This window comes from Bubalus bubalis, chromosome 21, assembly GCF_019923935.1.
Source record: "Bubalus bubalis isolate 160015118507 breed Murrah chromosome 21, NDDB_SH_1, whole genome shotgun sequence".
NCBI classification, from domain to species: Eukaryota; Metazoa; Chordata; class Mammalia; order Artiodactyla; family Bovidae; genus Bubalus; species Bubalus bubalis.
The window spans coordinates 44,287,547-44,311,780 of NC_059177.1; the positions used below are offsets into that span (position 1 = coordinate 44,287,547).

At 36.5% G+C, this 24,234-nt stretch overlaps 1 protein-coding gene across 8 annotated transcripts in view; it reads right to left on the bottom strand.

The window, feature by feature from the left end:
* Positions 1–24,234, bottom strand: part of CCDC66 (coiled-coil domain containing 66) — a 132,110-nt gene that overhangs the window by 21,883 nt on the left and 85,993 nt on the right. For 7 of the 8 annotated variants that reach the window (XM_044933829.1, XM_044933828.1, XM_025272120.2 and 4 more), the window contains 5 exons: positions 21,856–22,297; positions 20,089–20,248; positions 18,349–18,452; positions 16,781–16,902; positions 15,729–15,830 (listed from right to left, as the gene is read on the bottom strand). In XM_044933829.1, coding sequence (XP_044789764.1) covers positions 15,729–15,830; positions 16,781–16,902; positions 18,349–18,452; positions 20,089–20,248; positions 21,856–22,297 — 930 coding nt within the window. The remainder of the gene's footprint in view (positions 1–15,728; positions 15,831–16,780; positions 16,903–18,348; positions 18,453–20,088; positions 20,249–21,855; positions 22,298–24,234) is intronic. The other variant, XM_006071701.3, reaches the window with a different exon arrangement.

Sequence of the window (24,234 nt, forward strand, 5' to 3'; positions counted from 1 at the left end):
CTATAAATTTCCCTGTAAGTACAGGAAGCTCATATGTTTTCATAAATGACATTTTCATTATCATTCAGCTCAAAACATTTTCTGTGAGTTTTTCCTTCTTTCACTTAGAAGAATATTGCTTAAATATCAAACATTTGGAAATTTTCTTATTATCACTTATTACTGATACCTAGCTTAATTCCACTATGATCAGAAAACACATTCTGTCTAATTTGAATCTATGAAACTTGTTGAAACTTTATGGCCAAGCAAATAATTAATTCTTACATTTAATTTTGAAAATATTTTGCCCATAGATTCTTTGGGTTTTCCACATAAATGACAAATTTCTACGATTTTATTTTTTCCTTTCCAGTTCTTAAGATTTTAATTTCTTTTCTTGCTATACTGGTTAGGACCATCAATAACAAATAGTAATAATAATTGGCATCTTACTTCATTTTTAATTTAAAAAGAATACTACTAAAATATCTCATTCAGCATGATGTCTGCTATAGTTTTTTAAATTCTCAATTGGAAATTCCTTCTAACTACCTGAAATATTTTCCTTAATGAACTGGTTTCGAGTTTTATCAAATGCTTTTCATATATCTACTGTTTCATTTTATTATGTTACAATGGTACAGTATACTTGTGCATTTTTAAAAAAATCTCCTTAACTACCTATCATGAATCTATCTTAGTCATGATATATTACCTTTTCATACATTGTCAAATTTTACTTGCTAATATATTTTATAATTTCTGTGTGTATATTCATGGGTGAAATAAACCTAATTTTCCTTTTTTGTTATTTTTCTGGCTTTTAACAACAAATTTATACTGGGCTTACAGAATGAACAGGGGGCCATTTCAAATTTCTACTGCCTAGAAATCTGATTAAATTTGGGACTTATTTCTTTAAAGTTACATAGAAATTGTCAGTAAAACCATGTAGTCATTTATTTTCCTTATGGTAAGTTGCTTTTCTTTCTTTTTTTAAAAACCCAGATCTACCATTACTTTAACCAGGAGTATGCAAGCTTTCTACTTCTTTTTAAGTCAACTGTAAGTTACAATTTTTCCAGCCATTTACTCACTTCATCTAACTTTTCCTAATTATTAGCTTACTAATGATTCTCTCTCTACCTGCAATGCCATTTTTACTCATTACATGTTTCACTGACTGGTACCCTTATTTTCTTCCCTTTTAATTGTTAAATTTAAGTAAAACCAAATTGCAACACTATGTTAGTTCTAGGTGCACAAAATAGTGATTCAATATATCTATACATTACAAGATGATCACAATAAGTCTTGTTACCATCTGTCACCATGCAAAGTTATTACAATATTATTGACTATATTACCTATGCTGTATATTTTATCCCCATGACTCATTTATTTTCTAACTGTAAGTTTATACCTCTTAATTTTTCTTACCTATTTCACTTATCCTGCCACCCTCTATATTCCTCCTCTCTGGCAATACCACTTGTTTATTCTCTGCATCTATGAGACTGTTGGCTTCATTATGTTCTATTCATTTGTTTTCTAGATTCCGCATGTAACTGAAATCATATTTGTCTTTCTCTGACTGACTTCACTTAGCATTAATACCTTCTAGGTCCATTCATGTTTTCACAAACAACAGGATTTCATTTGTTTTTATGGCCGAATGCATATACCAAATCTTTATCCATTCATCTATTGACAGACACACTTAGGTTGTTTTTATATCTTCCCTAGAGTAATCAATGCTGAAACGAACATGGGGTGCATATATCTTTCTGATTTAGTGGGATTTTTCCAGAGGGAAAAAAAATCCAGAAATAGAACTGCTGGACTGTATGGTAGCTCTGTTTTTAATTTTTAGAGGAACCTCCATACTGTTTTTCATAATGGCTATACCACTTTAGACTCCCACCCACACTCAGGTCTAGCGTTATGGGTAACTGGCATACACAATGACTCGAGTGCTCTCTTCCACCTGTTTAGTTGTTGTCTATACCAAGTTCTGCCTCTTACTCTAAAAAGTAATTCACAGGCATATGAAGTATGTAGTACACTTCTTGGATCCTAACAGGCCGTCAAACAATTCAACTTTCTTGTTTAATTATTAAATCTTTCTGATAAGGCAAAGAGACCCCATCAATTGTTTGTCTTTTTGGCTGTGCAGCATGTGGGAAGAACTTAGTTCCTTGACCGGTATTGAACTCGTGCAGAAGAAGCAAGGAGTCCTAACCACTGGACCATGAGGGGAATTCTCCCCACTCAGTCTTCAAAAATGAAGAGGACTTTTCTCATAAAGTCCAATTTTGGAGGACTGAAACGGGGATCCGCTGATTCCAAGACTGCCCTGTATAGAGAGAGGCAAAGGGAAGCTTTAGCTAGGACTGGTTTATTCTGGTCAGGCTATGGTATTTATTTCTTCTGAAATTAGGCCGTCAGTGTATTTGGACAAGGTTATAACTTAGACAAAACCCATTTCTACTGTGGATAGGGCTTCATAATTCTCAAGCACTCTTCCCATGATTCTAAAGTAACGAGACAACAGATGGAATATAAAGGTTCTATGCATCCCATTTTTAGTCTACTGCATTGTGACACACTGTTAAAGAGTCCCAAACAAGATAAATCCTAGAAGAAACACATCAAGACATATATTAATCAAACTAACAAAAATTAAATACAAACAAACAAACAAACATGAAAAGCAGCAAGGGAAAAGCAAAAAATAACATACAAGGGAATCCCCATAAGGCTATCAGCTAATTGTTCAGCAGAAACTCTGCAGGCCAGAAAGGAGTGGCAGGATATATTTAAAGTGAGGAAAGCGAAAAACCTACAACCGAGATTACTCTACCGAGCATGGATCTCATTCAAATTTAATGGAGAAATCAAAGGCCTTACAGACAAGCAAAAGCTCAGAATTCAACACTACCAAGCTAGCCTTTAAACAAATGCTAAAGGAACTTCTCTAGGCAGAAAACACAAGAGAATAAAAAAACCCACAAAACCAAACCCCAAACAATTAAGAAAATGGCAACAGGAATGTATACATCAGTAATTTCTTTAACTGTATATGGATCAAATGCCCCAACCAAATGACACAGACTGGCTGAATGGATACTAAACAAAACCTGTGTATAGGCTACCTACAGGAGACCCACTTCAGACACATACAGACTGAAAGTAAGAGGGTGGAAAAAGATACTCCACGCAAATGGAAATCAAAAGAAAGCTGAAGCAGCAATATTCTTATCAGACAAAATAGCCTAAAATAAAAACTGCCACAAGAGATAAGGATACTACATAATGATCAGGGAATCAATTCAAGAAGAAGATATAATTTTTATATCTTTTATATATAAATTTATATTCATAAATATTTATGCATCTAACATAGGAGCACCTCAACACATAAGGCAAATGCTAACAACCCTAGAAGGAAAAACTGACAGTAACACAGTAATTGTGGGAGATTTTAACACCCACTTACACCAGTGGACACATAATTCAGGCAGAAACCAAGGAAACACAAGCTTTAAATGACACAATAGACCAGATAGATTTAATTGCTATTTATAGGATATTACATCTGAAAGCAGAAGAATACGCCTTCTTCTCAAAAGCACACGGAACATTCTTCAGGATAGATTATATCTTGAGTCACAAATCAAGCCTTGGAAAACCTAAGAAAACTGAAATTTTATCAAGCATCTTTTCCAACCACAATGCTATGAGATTAAAAATCAATTGCAGGGGGAAAAAAACCCTGTAAAACACACACACACACAGGTTAAACAGTGTGATGCTATAAATAACCAAGTGATCACTACAGAAATTAAAGAGGAAATTAAAAAAATACACAGAAACAAATGACAATGAAATGACACTGACGATGACCCAAAACCTATGGGACCCAGCAAAAGCAGTTCTAAGAGAAAACTTTATAGCACTTCAATCTCACCTCAAGAAACAAGAAAAATCTCAAATAAACAATCTAATCTTACGCCTAAAGCAATTAGAGAAAGAAGAACAAGGAAAACCCAAAGTCAGTAGAAGAAAAGAAATCATAAAGATCAGAGCACAAATAAATGAAATAGAAACAAAGAAAAGAGTAGCAAAGATCAATAAAAACAAAAGTTGGTTCTTAGAGAAGATTAGATTTAAAAAATTGATAAAACTTAAAGCAGACTCCTCAAGAAATAAAAAAGAGAGGAATCAAATTAATAAAATTAGATGAAAAAGGAGAAATCACAACTGACACAGAAACACTATGGATTTAAGAGTCTACTACAAGCAACTCTACACCAATGAAATGGACAACCTGTAAGAAATGGACCTAAAGGTGTAACTTTTCAAAACTGAACATGGAGAATTAGAAAATACAGATCAGATTGAAATTGAAACTGTAACTAAAATCTTCTGACAAACAGAAGTCCAGGACCAGATGGCTTCACAGGCAAATTCTATCAAACATTTAGAGAAGAACCTACACCTATTCTTCTAAAACTCTTTCAAAATATTGTAGAGGGAGAAACACTCCCAAATTAATACCACAAGATCACCATCACCCTGATACCAAAACCAGACAAAGATATCACAAAAAAAGAAAATTATAGACCAGTATCACTGATGAACATAGACCCAAAAAATCCTCAACAAAATACTAGCAAACAAAATCTAACAACACCATGATGAATAGTGATTTCTCCATGGAATGCAAGGATTCTTCAATATACACAAATCAATGTGATACTCCATATTAATAATAAATTAAATAAAAATCATATGATCATCTCAATAGATGTTGAAAAAGTTTTTGACAAAATTCAACACCCATTTATGATAAGAACTGTTCAGAAAATGGACAAAGAAGGAACATACCTCAATATAATTAAGGGCTATATATCACAAACCCGCAGCAAACATAATTCTCAATGGCAAAAAACTGAAAAGAACTTCCCCTAAGAACAAGACATGAACGTACACTCTTGCCACTCTTATTCAATATATTTTTGGAAGTCCCTGCCATGGTGATCAGAGAAGAAAATGAAATAAAAGGAATATAGATTGGAAAAGAAGTAAAACCATAACTGTTTGCAGATGACATGTTACTATACACAGAAAATCCTCAACACTCCACCAGAAAACTACTGGACCTAATCAACGAATTTGGTAAAGTTGCAGGATATAAAATTAATGCATAGAAATCTCTTACATTCCTATATACTAACAACAAAAGAGCAGAAATAAAATTAAACAATCTCATTTACCATGACAACAAAAAGAATACTGAGGAATAAATCTACCTAAGGAAACAAAAGAACTGTACTCAGAAAACTATGAAACACTGATAAAAGAAATCAAAGAGGCTACAATCAGAGAAATATACCACCATACTGGATTGGAAGACTATCATGAAAATGAATATACTACCCAAAGCATTATACAAATTCAATGCAATGCCTATCAAACTACCAGTGACATTCTTTACAGAATTAAAATAACAGATTTTACAATTTGTATGGAAACACAAAAGACCCCGAATAGCCAAAGTAATCTTAAGAAAGAAAAATGGAATAGGAACAATCAGGCTCTCCAAATTCAAACTGTATTAGTCAAAACAGTATGGTACTGGCAACAAAAACAAATATAGACCAATGGTAAAGGATAGAAAGCCCAGAGATTAACCCATGCAACTTTGTTGCCTAATCTATGACAAAGGAGATAAGAATATACAATTGAGAAAAGAGGCCTCTGTAGTAAGTGGTGCTGGAAAATCTGGATAACTACAGGTAAAAGAATGAAATTAGGACACTGCTTAAAACCATACACAAAAATAAACTGAAAATGGATTAGAGACCTAAATGTAAGACTGGATACTATAAAACTCTTGGAGGAAAACAAAGGAAAAATACTTTTTGACATCAATCACAGCAAGATCTTTTTTGATCCACCTCTCGGAATAATGAAAATAAAAACAAACAATTGGGACCTAACTAAACTTAAAAGCTTTTGCACAGGAAAGAAAACCATGAACAAGATGAAAAGACAACCCTCAGAATAAGAGAAAATATTTGCAAATGAAACATACAAAGGAATAATCAATCTCCAAAATATACAAACAGCTCATGGAGCTCAATATAAAAAACAATCCAATCAAAAAATGGGTTCAGTACAGTTCACTCAGTTGTGCCTGACTCTTTGCGACCCCATGGACTGAAGCACGCCAGGCCTCCCTGTCCATCATCAACTCCCGGAGCTTTCTCAAACTCATGTCCATTGAGTCCGTGATGTCATCCAACCATCTCATCCTCTGTTGTCCCCTTCTCCTCCTGCCTTCAATCTTGCCAGCATCAGGGTCTTTTCAAATGAGTCAGTTCTTCATATCAGGTAGTCCAAGTATTGGAGCTTCAGCTTCAGCATCAGTCCTTCCAATGAATATTCAGGACTGATTTCCTTTAGAATGGACTGGTTGGATCTCCTTGCTGTCCAAGGGACTCTCAAGAGTTTTCTTCAACACCACAGTTCAAAAGCATCAATTCTTCAGCACTCACCTTTCTTTATGGTCCAACTCTCACATCCATACATGACTACTGGAAAAACCATAGCTTTGACTAGACAGACGTTTGTCAGGAAAGTAATGTCTGCTTTTCAATATGCTGTCTACATTGGTCATAGCTTTTCTTTCAAGGAGCAAGCATCTTTGGATTTCAGGGTTGACTGGTTCCAACCAACAACTCCAGGAGGGCCTTTGCCCAGGCCCCCAGGCAACATGTTGACCAACATCCAGTGACAGGTGAAGGTTCACACATTCAAGAGGACCAGCAGTGGTACAACCATGCCACTGGGCGTGTCCTCCAGCTATGTGAAACAGCTGAAGGGCATGGCCCTGCTAGTCAGGGCCTGACAAAACGTAATCCACTGGAGAAGAGAATGGCAAACCACTTCAGTATTCTTGCCTTGAGAATCCCATGAACAGTATGAAAAAGCAAAAAAGATATGACAATGAAAGATGAGCCTCCCAGGTCAAGTAGGTATCCAATATGCTATTGGGGAAGAGCAGAGAAATAGCTCAAGAAAGAATGTTCAGGCTATGTTCTTTCAGCTCAAGAAAGAATGAAGAGGCTGAGCCAAAGTGGAAATGATGTCCAGTTGTGGACGTATCTGGTGGTGAAAGTCAAGTCTGATGCTGCAAAGAACAATACTGCATAGGAACCTGGAATGTCAGGTCCATGAATCAAGGTAAATTGGATGTGGTCAAGCAGGACATGGCAAGAGTGAACATGGCCATTTTAGGAATCAGTGAAATAAAATGGACGGGAATGGGCAAATTTAATTCCAATGACCACTGCATCTACTACTATGGGCAAGAATCCCTTAGAAGAAATGGAGTAGCCCTCATAATAAACAAAAGAGTTTGAAATGCAAACTTGGATACAGTCTCAAAAACGACCGAATGATCTGGGCTCGTTTCCAAGACAAACCATTCAACATCATAGTAATCAAAGTCTATGCCCCAAACACTAATGCTGAAGAAGCTGAACGATTCTATGAAGACCTACAATGCCTTCCAGAACAATAACAACAACAACAAAAGTTCTTTTCATCATAGGGGACTGGATGCAAAAGTAGAAAGTCAAGAGATACCTGGAAAAACAGCAAAGTTGGCCTTGGAGTACAAAACAAAGCACAGCAAAGTCTAACAGAGTTTTGTAAAGAGAACACACTGGTCATGGCAAACACCGTCTTTCAACAACACAGGAGATAACTCTACACATGAACATCACCATATGGTCAATACTGATATCAGACTGATTATATTCTTTGTAGCTGAAGATGGAGAAGCTGTATACAGTCAGACCTGGAGTTGACTGTGGCTCATTCCATTAGCTCCTTATTGCAAAATTCAGGCTCAAATTGAAGAAATTAGGGAAAACCACTAGGCCATTCAGGTATGTCCTAAATCAAATCCCTTATTACACAGTAGAGGTGACAAACAGATTCAAGGGATTAGATCTGGTGGACAGAATGCCCGAAGAAATATGGACAGAGGTTCATAACACTGTACAAGAGGTGGTGACCAAAACCATCCCCAAGAAAAAGAAACGCAAGAAGGCAAAGTGGTTGTCTGAGGAGGCCTTACAAATAACTGAGAAAAGAAAAGCAGCAAAAGGCAAGGGAGAAAAGGAAAGATATACCCATCTGAATGCAGGGTTCCAGAAAATAGCAAGGAGAGATAAAGTCTTCCTGAATGAACAATGCAAAGAAAGAGAAGAAAACAATAGAATGGGAAAAACTAGAGATCTCTTTAAGAAAATCAGAGATACTAAGGGAACATTTCATGCAAAGATGGGCATAATAAAGGACAGAAACAGCAAGAAACAGCAGAAGAGATTAAGAGGTGGCAAGAATACACACAAGAACTAAACAAAAAAGTTCTTACTGACCCAGATAACCACAATGGTGTGGTCACTCACCTAGAGCCTGAGGTCCTGGAGTGTGAAGTCAAGTGGGCCTTAGGAAGCATCACTACAAACAAAGCTAGTGGAGGTGATGGAATTCCAGCAGAGCAATTTCAAGTCCTAAAAGATGATGCTGTGAAAATGCTGCACTCAATATGCTAGCAAATCTGGAAAACTCAGCAGTGGCCACAAGACTAGAAAAGGTCAGTTTTCATTTCCAATCCCAAAGAAAGGCAATGCCAAAGAATGTTCAAATAACCATACAATTGCACTCATTTCACATGCTAGCAAGATTATGCTCAAAATCTTTCAAGCTAGGCTTTAGCAGTAGGTGAACTGAGAACTTCCAGATACACAAGCTGGATTCAGAAAAGGCAGAGGAACCAGAGATCAAACTGCCAATTTCTATGATCTGCTGGATCACAGAAAAAGCAAGGGAATTAAAAAAAAAAAAATCTACTTCTGCTTCATGATTATGCTAAAACCTTTGACTGTGTGGATCACAACAAACTGTGGAAAATTCTTAAAAGAGATGGGCATACCTGATCACCTTACCTGCCTCCTGAGAAACCTGTATGCAGGACAAGAAGCAACAGTTATCACTGGACATGGAATAACGGACTGCTTCAAAACTGGTAAAGGAGTACATTGAGGCTGTACATTGCCACCTGCTTATTTAACTTATATGCAGAGTATATGATGAGAAATGCCAGGCTGTATGAATCACAAGCTGGAATCAAGATTGACCAGAGAAATATCAGCAGCCTCAGATATGCAGATGATACCACCCTAATGCCAGAAAGTGAAGAGGAACTAAAGAGCCTCTTGATGAAGGTAAAAGAGGAGAGTGAAAAAGCTGGCTTAAAACTCAACATTGAAAAAATGAAGATCATGGCATCTGGTCCCATCGCTTCATGGCAACTAGATGTGGAAAAAATGGAAACAGTGACAGATTTTATTTCCTCAGACTCCAAAATCACCGTGGACAGTGACTGCAGCCATGAAATTAAAAGATGCTTGGCTCCTTGGGAAAAAAGCTATGACAAACCTAGACAGCATATTAAAAAGCAGAGACATCACTTTACCAACAAAGGTCCATCTAGTCAAAGCTATCTTTTTTTCCAGTATCATGTATGGATGTGAGAGTTGAACTATAAGAAAGGCTGAGCACCGAAAAATCGATGCTTCAGAATTGCATTGCTGGAGAAGACTCTTGAGAGTCCCTTGGACAGCAAGGAGATCAAAACAGTCAATCCTAAAGTATATCAACCTTGAATATTCATTGGAAGGACTGAAGCTCCAATACTTTGGCCATCTGATGCAAAGGGCTGATTCATTAGAAAAGACCCTGATGCTGGGAAAGATTGACGGCAAGAGGAAGAGGGCAAAAGAGGGTAAGATGGTTGGAAGGCGTCACTGACTCAATGGACATGAGTTTAAGCAATCTCAGGGAGAAGGACAAAGAAGGCTAGCACACTGCAGTTCATGGGGTCGCAGAGGGCGAACATGACTTGGCGACTGAACAACATCATGGCTGATTCATGTTGTTGTACAGCAGAAATTAACAGAACATTGTAAAGCAACTATATTTCAATAAAAAGATATAAAAACTTTTAAAAAGTCCCATCCCGTAACTGGTGTAAATCTATAGAAATTCTCCCTGAACTCTGACTATGCTATAATGACTTCTTTGGGTACAGGACATAGATAGAGATGTGTTATGGATTATCCTTTGTATCTGTGAAAATGAATAAAGGAAGCCTCATTTAAAATGGAATCAGGAAGCTCTGAAGGGGGAGCTGCCACTCTTGTATGACTCACCATAGCTTACAGACCCAAACAAAATTTTCTTCTGACCAGCAACAAGCTTTCCATCACCTACAGCCACCACAGCCCTCCCCAATTTTCCCCCTTCCTCTATAAAAGGATGTCCATCTCCTCTGTTCTCCAAACTTGCCTGTGGTTTGTCATCATTGGCTTATCCCAAATTATAATTCTCTACCATTCCCAAATAAACTCATATTATATGTTAGCAAAATAATTGGCTCTTTTGTTTTTTAAGATCAACGTATCCTTTTGTGTGTCAGAAATATTCTGTAACATAAGTCAGAGAGTTGAAAAGTCAAAAAAGGGAAAGATAGAGATACATGATTCAGTGACGATAATGCATATATGAATACCCTGGGCATTAATGTGGACCACTGTTTGTGTATACACATTAAGAAAGCATAATACCAAAAAGGATCCAAATCAAACTCACACGATGCACAATAACCACGACCTTCAAAAGTCTACACACACACACACAAAACTATTAGACTAAAACAAATTTGGCAAAGTTGCAAGATATAAACCCAAGAGAAAATACCAGTCGCATCTCTACACACTAAAAATGAGTAACCCAGGAAAACAAAATTAAGAAAACAATCCCATGTACAACAGCAGCAAATACTAAGAGTAAAATACTTTTAAATAAGTAGGCCAAATACATGTACACAGAAAACTACAAAACACTACTGATGGAAATTAAAGACACAAAGAAATAGAAAGAAATTCTACCTGCATGGATAGGAATGCTTCATATTGTCAGGATTACCTAAAGCAAGCTAAAGAGTCAAAACTTGAAAGAAAATTTCCCTATGAAAATTTTGATGTTTTTTGCAGAAATGGAAAAATTCATCCTGAAACACATATGAAAAGGAACCCTGACTAGGCAAACAAGATTGAAAAAAAAGAAACAAAATTGGAGGACTTAACACATTCTGATTTTAAAATTTACTACAAAGATATGGTAATCAAAACACTGACATGGTGGCATACAGACAGACATACAGAACAACTGAATAGAATGGAGAGCCCAGAAAAAAATCCTTTCATATACAGTTTAATGAATTTTGACAAGGGTGCCAAGATGATTCAATGGGGAAAGAACAATCTGGTGCTGGGAAAACTGGATATTCATGTGCAAAAGAATGAAGCTGGATGCTTACCTTACACCATATGGAAAAACTAACTCAAAACAGATCAAAGACTAAAACTATAAAACTACTGTAGAAGAAAACTTACAGGAAAAAAACTCCACAATGTTAGATTTGGCAATGATTTCTTGGATATGACACCAATAGCTCAGGCAAGAACAAAAAGATAAAATGGACTTCATCAAAATTTAAAACTTTTATATATCAAAGGACACTATGAAGTAAGTGAAAAGGCAACTCATGAAATAGAAGAAAATATCTGTAAACTATGTATCTGATAAGGAGTTAATAGCCAGAATATATAAAGTTCTACAACACAACAACAGAAAAGAAAATCTAATTTAAAAATGGACAAAAGACTTATAGACATCTCTCCAAAGAAGATACACAAATGGCCAATAGGCACATGAAAAAATGTTCAATATCATGAGTCATTAGCGAAATGTAAATCAGAACTACAATTAGATTCATTAGGATGGCTATTACTGAAAAGAATAGAAAAAACAAGTGCTAGTGAAGATGTAGAGAAATCAGAACCCTTGTGCACTGCTGACAGGAATGGACAATAGTGAAGCAATTGTGCAAACAGTGTAACAATTAAAAATAAAATTTTCAAATTGGTAAAAATTTAACATAGAAAGATAACACAAAGGGACTTTCCTGATGGTCCAGTGGGTGAGAATTCACCTGCCAATACAGGGGATATGGGTTCAGTCCCTGATCCAGGAAGAACCCACATGCTGCAGAGCAACTAAGCCCACACACCACAACTACTGAGGCCCCACGCTGCAACTACTGAAGCCCACATGCACCCTAGACTCCATGCTCTGCAATGAGAAGCCACCACAATGAGCAACCTGCACACCACACCACAACTACAGAAAGCCCGAACAGCAACAGAGAACAGCAAAAAAAAAAAAAAAAAAAAAAAAAAAAAAATTTTTTTAAACTAAAAAAAAAAAGATAAAACATAAAATTACCATATAATCCAGCAACTCTAATTACAGATACAGATCCAAAAGAATTGAAAATACAGACGTGGAAAGATTATTTGTACATCAAGGCTCGTAAGAGCATTATGTTGAATAGCCAAAAAGTGATAATACCGTGTGAGTACACTTAAACATACTGAGAATAGTCAAATTCATAGAAACAGGAAGTAGAATGGTAGTTGCCAGGGGCTAAGGAGAGGGAGAAATGGGGAGTTACTGTTTAATGGGTACTGTTTCAGTTTGGAATGATGAAAACATTCTGGAGATGGATGGTGGCAATGGTTGAAAGACAATGTGAATGCACTTAATGCCACTTGAGTGTATACTTCAGTTCAGTTCAGTTGCTCAGTCGTGTCCCGCTCTTTGCGACCCCATGAAACGCAGCACACCAGGCCTCCCTGTCCATCACCAACTCCCGGAGTTCACCCAATCCCATGTTCATTGAGTTGGTGATGCGATCCAGCCATCTCATCCTCTGTCGTCCCCTTCTCCTCTTACCCTAAATCTTTCCCAGCATCAGGGTCTTTTCAAATGAGTCAGATCTTCTCATTAGGTGGTCAAAGTATTGGAGTTTCAGCTTCAACATCAGTTCTTCCAGTGAACACCCACGACTGATCTCCTTGCAGTCCAAGGGACTCTCAAGAGTCTTCTCCAACACCACAGTTCAAAAGCATCAATTCTTCGGCGCTCAGCCTTCCTTTAGTCCAACTCTCACATCCATACATGACCACAGGAAAAACCACAGCCTTGACTAGACAGACCTCTGTTGGCCAGGTAAATATCTCTGCTTTGTAATATGCTGTCTAGGTTGGTCATAACTTTCCTTCCAAGGAGTAAACGTCTTTTAATTTCATGGCTGCAATCACCATCTGCAGTGATTTTGGAGCCCCCAAAAATAAAGTCAGCCACTGTGTCCACTGTTTCCCCATCTATTTGCCATGAAGTGATGGGACCAGATGCCATGATCTTAATTTTCTGAATGTTGAGCTTTAAGCCAACTTTTTCCCTCTCCTCTTTCACTTTCATCAAGAGGCTCTTTAGTTCTTCTTCGCTTTCTGCCATCAGGGTGGTGTCATCTGCATATCTGAGGTTATTGATATTTCTCCCGGCAATCTTGATTCCAGCTTGTGCTTCCTCCAGCCCAGCGTTTCTCATGATGTACTCTGCATAGAAGTTAAATAAGCAGAGTGACAATATACAGCCTTGATGTACTCCTTTTCCTATTTGGAACCAGTCTGTTGTTCCATGTCCAGTTCTATCTGTTGCTTCCTGACCTGCATACAGGTTTCTCAAGAGGCAGGTCAGGTGATCTGGTATTCCCATCTCTTTCAGAATTTTCCACAGTTTATTGTGATCCATATAGTCAAAGGCTTTGGCATAGTATATACTTAGAAATGATTAATACTGTATTTTTTTGGCCATATCACATGTCTTGTAGGATTTTAGTTCCCCAACCAGAGACAGAACCCAGGCACACAGCAGTGAAAATGCTGAGTCTTATTAACTGCTGGACTGCTAGGGAAGTCCCAAAATGATTAATTTTATGTTATGTATATTTTACCACCAAAAAAGGGTGAAAAATTCGAAGAATATTTTGTTGTCCAACTGCAGAACTACAGTCTGGTGGTAGCAATAGGAAGCTAGCAGAATGATAACCACACTTTCTATCCCATGTTAGAGAGTATGAAAAAATATACTCTTCTTAATAAAAGGCTTCCCAGGGAGGGGTATAGTCATTAGAGAAAGCCAAGGTTTCATGAAAATGAGGTATTGTCAAAAAGGCTGAGGCTGTAAGTGAAATATTTCTTAGAAACACAAAAAGAAATTTTAAGTTGCAGAGTGTAAAAGAATGTTTAAGTTGAACAATACAGGAAAGAGAATACAGGACCATTCAACTGGGGAAGGAGGAATAAGATTGAGAATCAAGGGGAGAAGAAAAGAAGATGGTGGGAGGACTAACTTCTAACACCCTCAGGGCTCAGAATGGTCCTGTGCTTTGTGAATTGTAACCTCAGCAAACCTTCATTCAACACTTGTTACATCAGTCACTGTCCTACACACTTTATATGCATTACCTCCTGTTTTAACAAAACTGGCCTTGATGATTCTGCCTGCAAGTGAATTTCTCAGTTACATGAAGATGTTGACTTAATATTCATTCAAATAAAAGAAATGCTTGTGGCTATGGCTGCAATTTGTGAAACCAACAACTTTCAAGTATTTAAAGGTAGATTTTTTTTTGTTACCCAGTTAGTTCATGTCCCCTCAGTAGTACCTCTCCATTATCTTAACCACATTTATACTAAAATACATTAAAAACTATATTTAAATACTAAAAATATGCAAACATAATCATACCCTAATCTTTGGTTGTTCAGTTCTAGATTTAGTATATGTTTTCCTTTCTAGTCTTTCTCCCACTCCCAAGCCCTATCTCTGACTCCACAGTATAAATAACTTTACTGGTTTTCTAGATTACAAAAGAAAAGACAAACGTTATCATTAAAAAAAAAAAAATGCAAAATCACCTCAAATGGTTAATTCTTTATTTGCATTAATATAGTATGGATTACTCCCAGATAATAAATGACCTAAAAAGCCATGCAAAATAAGCAACACATTGACACTTCAACCAACATTTCAGTAATAGAAGTACTTAATATTTTTAGCATTAAAGTTCTTTTCAATCCTAATGTTGAAAAATAAACAAGCTTGCAACTAATTCTCAACAACTTCATGAATAGTTTTATTTGTAGTTTTTAGTAGTATCTGCATGCCTCAAGTTCTAAATTTTAAAAACTTAAAATTGTCATTCAAAACTACAGAATTTTCCGAAATTACTGCCAGGAAGACCAATGGATTGCCTTTTAACAGCTAGTCAAAGTGCTTTTGGGAACACAGAAAAATGTAATTCATATTAATAATCTGAGTAGCCTATAAAATCATTTTATGTAGGGAAGTCAGTCCCACATGAAGCAGAAAAAAGCTGTCATGCAAACAACCTAAACAGATGTATTCTGTAAGAAATCTACCAGTATTGAAAACTTCTATCACCAGAATGATACCTTTAGTTTACTACCTTATTTTCAGAATGCATTTGTTAAATGTAAATTGTTCACTAGGAAGGAAAAAAAAAATAGTTGATAACTTTTTAAAAAAATTTAAGGAGCATACTGTACTCAGTAAAGTTAACAGATAATTTTTTAAAAAAGAGTACTGAGATTCACTTCTTCAAGGAAAATACATTATACAGCAATCGATGTGAAAGGGTTTATGTATTTACAATAATGACACTTAGAACTTACCTGTGAGGTCTGACTAGCTCGAGGCAGTGAGGGCCCATCAGCATGGATCACCATTACCTGACTGGGAGACTGTGACAGAATGCAAGAAGAGCAGGCAGAAGTCTAAAAAAAAATAGAAAAACAAGAGTACTTTTTTGTCTAATATTAAACACATACTGAATTTAAAGTCCCTGAAGCACTCCCTGAGGGACATACAGTATATACTTCTGTTTGATCAGCAATCACTTACGTTTGACTCGATAACCTTGTAATGGATGTCAGTGGTAGAATTTTGTGGTCATGTAAAACATCATGGCCAACAAAGGTCCGTCTAGTCAAAGCTATGATTTTTCTAGTAGTCATGTATGGATGTGAGAGTTGGACTATAAAGAAAGCTGAGTGCCAAAGAAGTGATGCTTTTGAACTGTGGTGTTGGAGAAGACTCTTGAGAGTCCCCTGGACTGTAAGGAGATCCAACCAGTCCATTCTAAAGGAAATCAGTCCTGAATATTCATTGGAAGGACTGATACTGAAGCTGGAACTCCAATACTTTGGCCCTCTAATACGAAGAACTGACTCACTGGAAAAGATCCTGATGTTGGGAAAGATTGAAGGAGGGAGGAGAAGGGGATGACAGAGGATGAGATGGTTGGATGGCATCACTGACTCGATAGACATGAGTCTGAGTAAGCTCTGGGAGCTGGTGATGGGACAGGGAAGTCCAGCGCGCTGCAGTCCATGGGATCGCAAAAAGTCGGACATGATTCAGCTGAACTGAAAACATCATGGAGATCTCTTAGAGGAGCCTCAAGGAGGTGCCAGGAACCTCTATACTCATCTACAATATAGTAGGTTTATATTATAGTATATAGTATGATTATTTATAGGATACAGAGTAGTTGAGGTCATACTTTAATTCAAAATAACATTTTAAAACATCAAATGCAGCGTGAGTTTTTTAAAAAATGAATAAGCTTCAAAAATAAGCTTTATGATATAAACAAGGCTTAGCATTAAAAAACTGCAGTTAAGGTATCTTACATTCCATAAATGCCTGATTTTGATGCTCTTACCTTAGACCGATCCAGAATTTGAAGTTTTTCCCATTCTATTTTATCACTTTCAGATTTTTTCCATGGATTATTCCATTTTTCAGAAGCTTCTTTTTCTTTCTTCTTTAAAGCAACCTGTTCATCTGTAAATAATGTCCTTTTTTAAAAAATATGTAAAAACTGTAAAAAAAAAATCACGTAAACAAATCATGACCTTCTTAAAGAGTGCAGATGTTTAAGAAGATCTACTCAAAATTGTTTTTGAGGAAGGAGGTTAACTCACAAGACAGAGAGAATTCTAACAGATATGAAACAAAACATTTAATCAGAAACAAATTTAAATATGGCATAAATGAATGTAAAATGTTTGTTTTACTATGATTATAAACAAGGAGGAATTTTTCAGAATAACATATTTTATATTATGCTAATTATGTGAGCTTCTATTCTTTGGTAATGTTCATTCAATTATTACTAAGAGACTTAAAGACTAGAACTGAAGTCAGAAAAACCTGGGTTCAAACTGAAGGTCAACCACTTCCCTGCTGTGTGACTGTGGGAAAACTGATATTTACTCCTCTAAACCCCCTTTTTCACTTTGCAAAATGAGATTAATAATAGTGCTTATTCTCAGTACAGGGCCTCATACAAAGTATTTAAAAAATGTCAGGCATTATTATTCATAACTGCTGAAAAGTAAAATACATAAAATCATGTGTCCAAATTTGTATTGAAATATTTAAAGTTGAATTATGATAAAAACACACATCCAATCTCCAAACCTTCTGATACAGTTACTATACATTTATTTAATTTCTTCACTCTTCTATTACTTTGACTTCCAACAGAAATTCACTCCCAGTTTCTTCTGCTTATCTCTTTTTCTAGATCACCTGTCCCGGCAGGGCTATGACTAACTAGAAACTTTCCAGTTCAGTGGACAATGAATTCCATCTTCATGCTTTTAGTAGTACAACTATTCCTAAGAAGTACAATTATTACTGCAGTATTTTTCAAGCTCTCGTACCTGGACCCTAAGTCTAGCCCAAGAAGTAACAAGAGTTTCTTAGTTATTGTCTTAGTTACCTTAAAATGCAACTTAACACAAATTATAAATTATTTATTATGATATCCACAGACTGCAAAAGAGAAATAAGCTTGTTTTTACAGGCGATATACTGATTGGTATCCTACTGATGATTGTTGATTAGAAAGTTTTAATTTTTGAAATGAAATATTTTTAAATAAAACCATTTTCAACCTATAAAATTTCTGTAATAGAAAAATATGAAAATGGATTCTCAGGAAATGAGAAATGTTTAGAAACCTTTGTTTGAGCTCCAGAATGACACCGATACTAATGTTCATCTGTGGCTTTGGATGAACACCACAGAGCACTAAAAAAAAAGACTGTTGAAAGGAATGTGAAATCATAAAGTTTATTATGCCATTTGCAGAGAACTACTCTAGATGGTGAATGATATAAAACAAGATTTTGGATAATATACTGAAAGATCTATTTCATCCTCAATGTATATTCCTTAGATAACAAAACTATTAATATAATAAAAGGTGCAGTAATTACCTACCAAGCTCTTTCCTCCACTGGGCTTTTTTTGCTTCCAATAAACTTCTATCACGTTCTCTTTCTCCCAGAGTACTGAATATGTCAGCTGGTTTCCATACATTCTCTCTAAGACAAAACATAAAAAAATAACAAAAACCTTATTATACATTTCTATAAACTTCAGTTCAGTTCATTCGCTCAGTCTTGTCCGACTCCTTGCGACCCCATGAATTGCAGCACACCAGGCCTCCCTGTTCATCACCAACTCCCAGAGTTCACGCAAACTCATGTCCATCGAGTTGGTGATGCCATCCAGCCATCTCATCCTCTGTCGTCCCCTTCTCCTCCTGCCCCCAATCCCTCCTGGCATCAGTCTTTTCCAATGAGTCAACTCTTCGCATGAGTATTGGAGTTTCAGCTTCAGCATCATTCCTTCCAATGAACACCCAGGACTGATCTCCTTTAGAATGGACTGGTTGGATATCCTTGCGGTCCAAGGGACTCTCAAGAGTCTTCTCCAACACTACAGTTCAAAAGCATCAATTCTTCGGCATTCAGCTTTCTTCACAGTCCAACTCTCGCATCCATACATGACCACTGGAAAAACCATAGCCTTGCCTAGACGGACCTTTGTTGGCAAAGTAATGTCTCTGCTTTTGAATATACTATCTAGGTTGGTCATAACTTGCCTTCCAAGGAGTAAGCGTCTTTTAATTTCATGGCTGCAGTCACCATCTGCAGTGATTTTGGAGCCCAGAAAAATAAAAGTCTGACACTGTGTCCACTGTTTCCCCATCTATTTGCCATGAAGTGATGGGACCAGATGCCATGATCTTAATTTTCTGAATGCTGAGCTTTAAGCCAACTTTTTCACTCTCCTCTTTCACTTTCATCAAGAGGCTTTTTAGTTCCTCTTCACTTTCTGCCGTAAGGGTGGTGTCATCTGCATATCAGAGGTTATTGATATTTCTCCCGGCAATCTTGATTCCAGTTTGTGCTTCTTCCAGCCCAACGTTTCTCATATAAGTTAAATAAGCAGGGTGACAATATACAGCCTTGACGTACTCCATTTCCTATTTGGAACCAGTCTGTTGTTCCATGTCCAATTCTAACTGCTGCTTCCTGACCTGCATACAGGTTTCTCAAGAGGCAGGTCAGGTGGTCTGGTATTCCCATCTCTTTCAGAATTTTCCACAGTTTATTGTGATCCACACAGTCAAAGGCTTTGGCATAGTCAATAAAGCAGAAATAGATGTTTTTCTGGAACTCTCTTGCTTTTTTGATGATCCAGCAGATGTTGGCAATTTGATCTCTGGTTCCTCTGCCTTTTCTAAAGCCAGCTTGAACATCTGGAAGTTCACGGTTCACATATTGCTAAAGCCTGGCTTGGAAAATTTTGAGCATTACTTTACTAGCATGTGAGATGAGTGTAATTGTGCGGTAGTTTGAGCATTCTTTGGCATTGCCTTTCTTCGGGATTGGAATGAAAACTGACCTTTTCCAGTCCTGTGGCCACTGCTGTTTTCCACATTTGCTGGCATGTTGAGTGCAGCACTTTCACAGCATCATCTTTCAGGATTTGAAATAGCTCAACTGGAATTCCATCACCTCCACTAGCTTTGTTCGTAAACTTACTCCATAAATATTAAGTAATAAAACATTAAATAGCTCTAGTCTTCAGAATAAATATTTCACATACAAATCAAGGAAAAGTAAAATCATATTCCCAAGGTGACCCCACAGTAACAGATGAATTACATACGTGGAAATTTTCTGCTCACACTGATTAGATGTCACCTGATTTTTATTTAAAACAGATTTGTTTTCATCCTGAATAGATGAAACAGTCTCAGTTTTTTGGAGAAGTCCCATGATGTTCTCATCCTTTGGCTGATCAGGAATATTGTTTAGACTATACTGACCTACAAGGCAAAATACATGTTTTAAAGTTAATACTAAAATTGCATCTATTATAATACCTTATCTTGATATACTGCTATACAATTTTTTTAAAATACTGCTTTACACATTATCTAATTAATTACTTCTTACAGCAGTTCTTGCAGTGGGTACTACAATTCCCTTTTTGTTAAAAACGGAAACTGAGTCTCAGAGGTTAAATGGCCCAGAGGTATGGCCATAGCCATACAAACTTTTATTTCAACTAAGAAAACAAGCAACAACAATGAGGAAAAAAACCTCCATTTACTCTTGCCAACATTACTTTTACAAATAATATAAATAACACAAATCACAACTTAAAGGAAAATAAACGCAAATAGATTTAGAAAAAAACTCATTACCTTGTCCTTATTTTTCTCATTTAGCTGGGAAATCAATGACTGCAGAACTTTTCCATGGACTATTGTATATATCTATTCCAAATATTTTATATAGGGCACATACACTTGGCTCAAAAAATTCTTTACCACTGAGCCACCTGGGAAGCCTTAAAACCAACTATACTCCAATAAAAATTAAAATTTAAAAAAAAGGACTTCCCTGGTGGTCCGGAGGCTAAGACTCTGAGCTCCCAAAGTAGGGGACCCAAGTGCAATCCCTCCTCGGGGAACTAAATCCCACAGCCCAACTAGAGATCCTGCACTCCACAACTGAAAACAGACTGCAGATCCCATGCATCACAACTAAGACAGTGCAGCCAAATAATTACACAAAAATATTTTTTAAGTAATAAACTTTTAAAAACTTTTAAGGATAAAAGCTAGCACTCTCACTTTACAAAGAATAATCTACCCCAAGAGGAGGTAAATTACTCCATTATGAGCCCTATGGGAGTGTTAAGGACCTACCTGGTCCCCAAACCAGTTGTGGGCCCTCTTTCTGGTGACTGTTAATTTTATTTTTATTTATGTCACTGTTGCCTAACAAAATTTTAATAGTATTTCTACTCATTGTCACAAATCCTTAGCTTAAAGCTGAAACTAGAAGGCTTTTAAAAATATAATCCAATGCCCTAATTAGTAAAATAGAAGGCATATAATACTCTACTACTTCCAAGTGAGTGTTTTACATTGGTTAAAAAGATAGTGCTGTCAAGTCTTAGCAAGGACTGAAGGTCAGTAAGAACAAAAGCCAGGGCCAGGAAAATAATCCTTTTCAGCAACTCGTGTCCAATCTCTATAGCAAAATTCTTGTCATTTTTCACTAGAAATACTAATTTTTTTGAATATTTTACATGTTTATTTTTCATCTAAGTAAAGCCTTCTAACATTCTAAAATGAGCACAACAGCTTTCTTTCTGTACTAACATCTAGATGCACAAAGCTGGATTTCTTAAGGCTATGGTACATGAGAATAATATTCTTAGCATTAATGTTAAATAAAACATGGCATATTTTAACTATAAGAGTAATTTTGCATATGAGAGAATGTCTTCTAAACAAATATTTATTTTAAAAGTTCATGCGCTAAACTAGAATTTAAGAGGCAGTTAGGTAAAATACAATGAAACTGAAATTCTAAAACACTTACATATTGATAAAATATTAAAATTTTAGAAAAATCTTACTTGTTTCCTCCTCCTTTTCATTCTCAGTCAGGGTAATAGATTTACTTCCTTGGTTTACAGTCATCAAAATTTGTTGTAGTTGGTCTTCTGTTAGACACACCAAACTGCTCTTTCTATTTTCAGCTGTGATATGCTTTCTACAAGGCTTCTGTTTAGCTACTACAAATGGATTCATGGTGTTTCTAGTCTTCTGTATATTAGGGGGTGCAAATGACATTTCTTTCTCGGTATGAAGACTGTCTTTGTCTACAGACTGTTTGCATAAATCCTTAGTGGGTGAAAAAGTCATACTATTTTTTTCACCTTTTAGCAGTGAAGTTTCTGAACCAATTCTTTTCTTTTGCAAAAATTTTTCACTCCTGACACAAGTATTTTGTGATTTTAGAATGTATCCAGTTTTAGTTCGTAAAGGATATTTTGCAATCTTGGTCTTATTTCCCATCTGTTAAAACAAAAGAAATCTATTATTTACAATAGCATATGAAAAATGAACAATTATCTCTATATAATCAGTGATAAGCCAGGCTTCAAAACTTTTTTCCCTCCACTTTGCTAGTCAGGTAATAAATACACCCATAGAAACTCATACTTAACCTTTGCAAATCTTCACTTGAAATCTTTAACAACTGGGGATTATTATTTTATTTCAGGATAATGAAGATTACAAAACAATTTTAATTTTGGTTGTTACAGTCCATTCCACTTCAGCTTTGAATCTCATATCAGCATTGTAACACCCACAATACCTTTGTCTTTACAGACCTTTAGGTTACCAGCCCTTATTCCTTGAAAATCTGAGCTGGTGGGTCACCATTCCTCTCTCTAACCTAACTCCTATCTTAACTACTGGTGCTTTTACATTGTTTGAATACACTCACTTCCCTGGACTCTGCTCTGCTTATCTTCCATGCTACCTCAGTTACTTACTCCCACAGTGGTATCTTATACTGACCTTGTAACTACCCACAACTGTAACCTTTCATAATCACAATTTCAACAAGAACCTCCAGTCATAGACCTTAGCACTTGTCAATCCCTCTACATTAGACATTATTCCTTCAAATTTTACATGGCTCATTCACTAACCACCTTCAAATCAGGGCTCCAACATGACTGGCTCATGGAAGTCTTCTCTGAACACTCTATTAAAAACTGCAGGCTTCCTGCTCTGAACTCACTCCCACCTCCCTACTCCCCATTTTCCCAAGCTACTGTGCCCAACACCACCCTTGTGGCAGAAAGCTCCAATACTTTGGTCACCTGATGTGAAGAACTGACTCACTGGAAAAGAGCCTGTTGCTAGGAAAGATTGAAGGCGGGAGGAGAAGAGGATGAGAGAGGATGAGATGGTTGGATAGTATCACTGACTCAATGGACAAGAGTTTGAGTAAACTCCAGGAGTTTGTGATGGACAGGGAAGCCTGGCGTGCAGCAGTCTGTGGGGTCACAAAGAGTCGGACACGACTAAGCAACTGAACTGAACTGTGCCCCCTTCCCTTTCTCTCCTTTATTTTGCTCTATAGCACTTTTGGTATTGCAATATTCTATATTTATTTTGATTATTTTCTGCCCATTCTACCTTTTTCTAACTTAAACTCCACAATGCAAAGATTTTTGTTTGCTTTGTCCACTGCTGTGTCCCCAGTATCTGAACAGTGAGTGGAACAGCATAGGTTTAAGGAAATTTGTTGAGTGACTATCTTCGACTACACCATTTAAAGACCAAATTCTTTATCTCTCATCCCCAAGTTAGCATTCCTTTTCAAAATATCTAATTTTTGTAGCACTGCTGTTCCAATCTTTCAGATCAGTAACCATGGAGTCAACTTTGATTCTTTATTTTCCTTCAAGGTGTTCTTTAGTTTACCAGCAAATATTGGTCATTTCTTCCATCCAAATGTCTTTTTCTCCCCTTTTATATGACCTTAAGTCTAAATTCAGGTTTTCATTACCAAACTAATACAGCTTGCTTTTCTCAAATCTACTGCTTTTTTAACCCACTGTACGTTTCTGCAGACACATCTAACATAAAGTAATTGAACACTCATTCAATCAATATTAACTGTAACTCTTTAGGTGATCAACACTATGGAAAAGATGCTGAAGGCATAAAATGAGTAAGACAAAATTCCTGCTGTCAAGGAGTGGGGTAGATACCACATGGCTTTCATCTGGCTTATCATATCTCAAATCTCCTTACTTTCAAAAATTACATAATACATAACCACACTTTGACCAATTAATCCACCTCATTTTACCCTACTTTTCAAAATGTACCATATCAGCAGCAGCAAAATCTCTTTATTATCCTCTTCAATCCACATACACCCTTTTATCCCAGGCTTTAAGACTTTCGATTAATACTAATAGCACAATCTA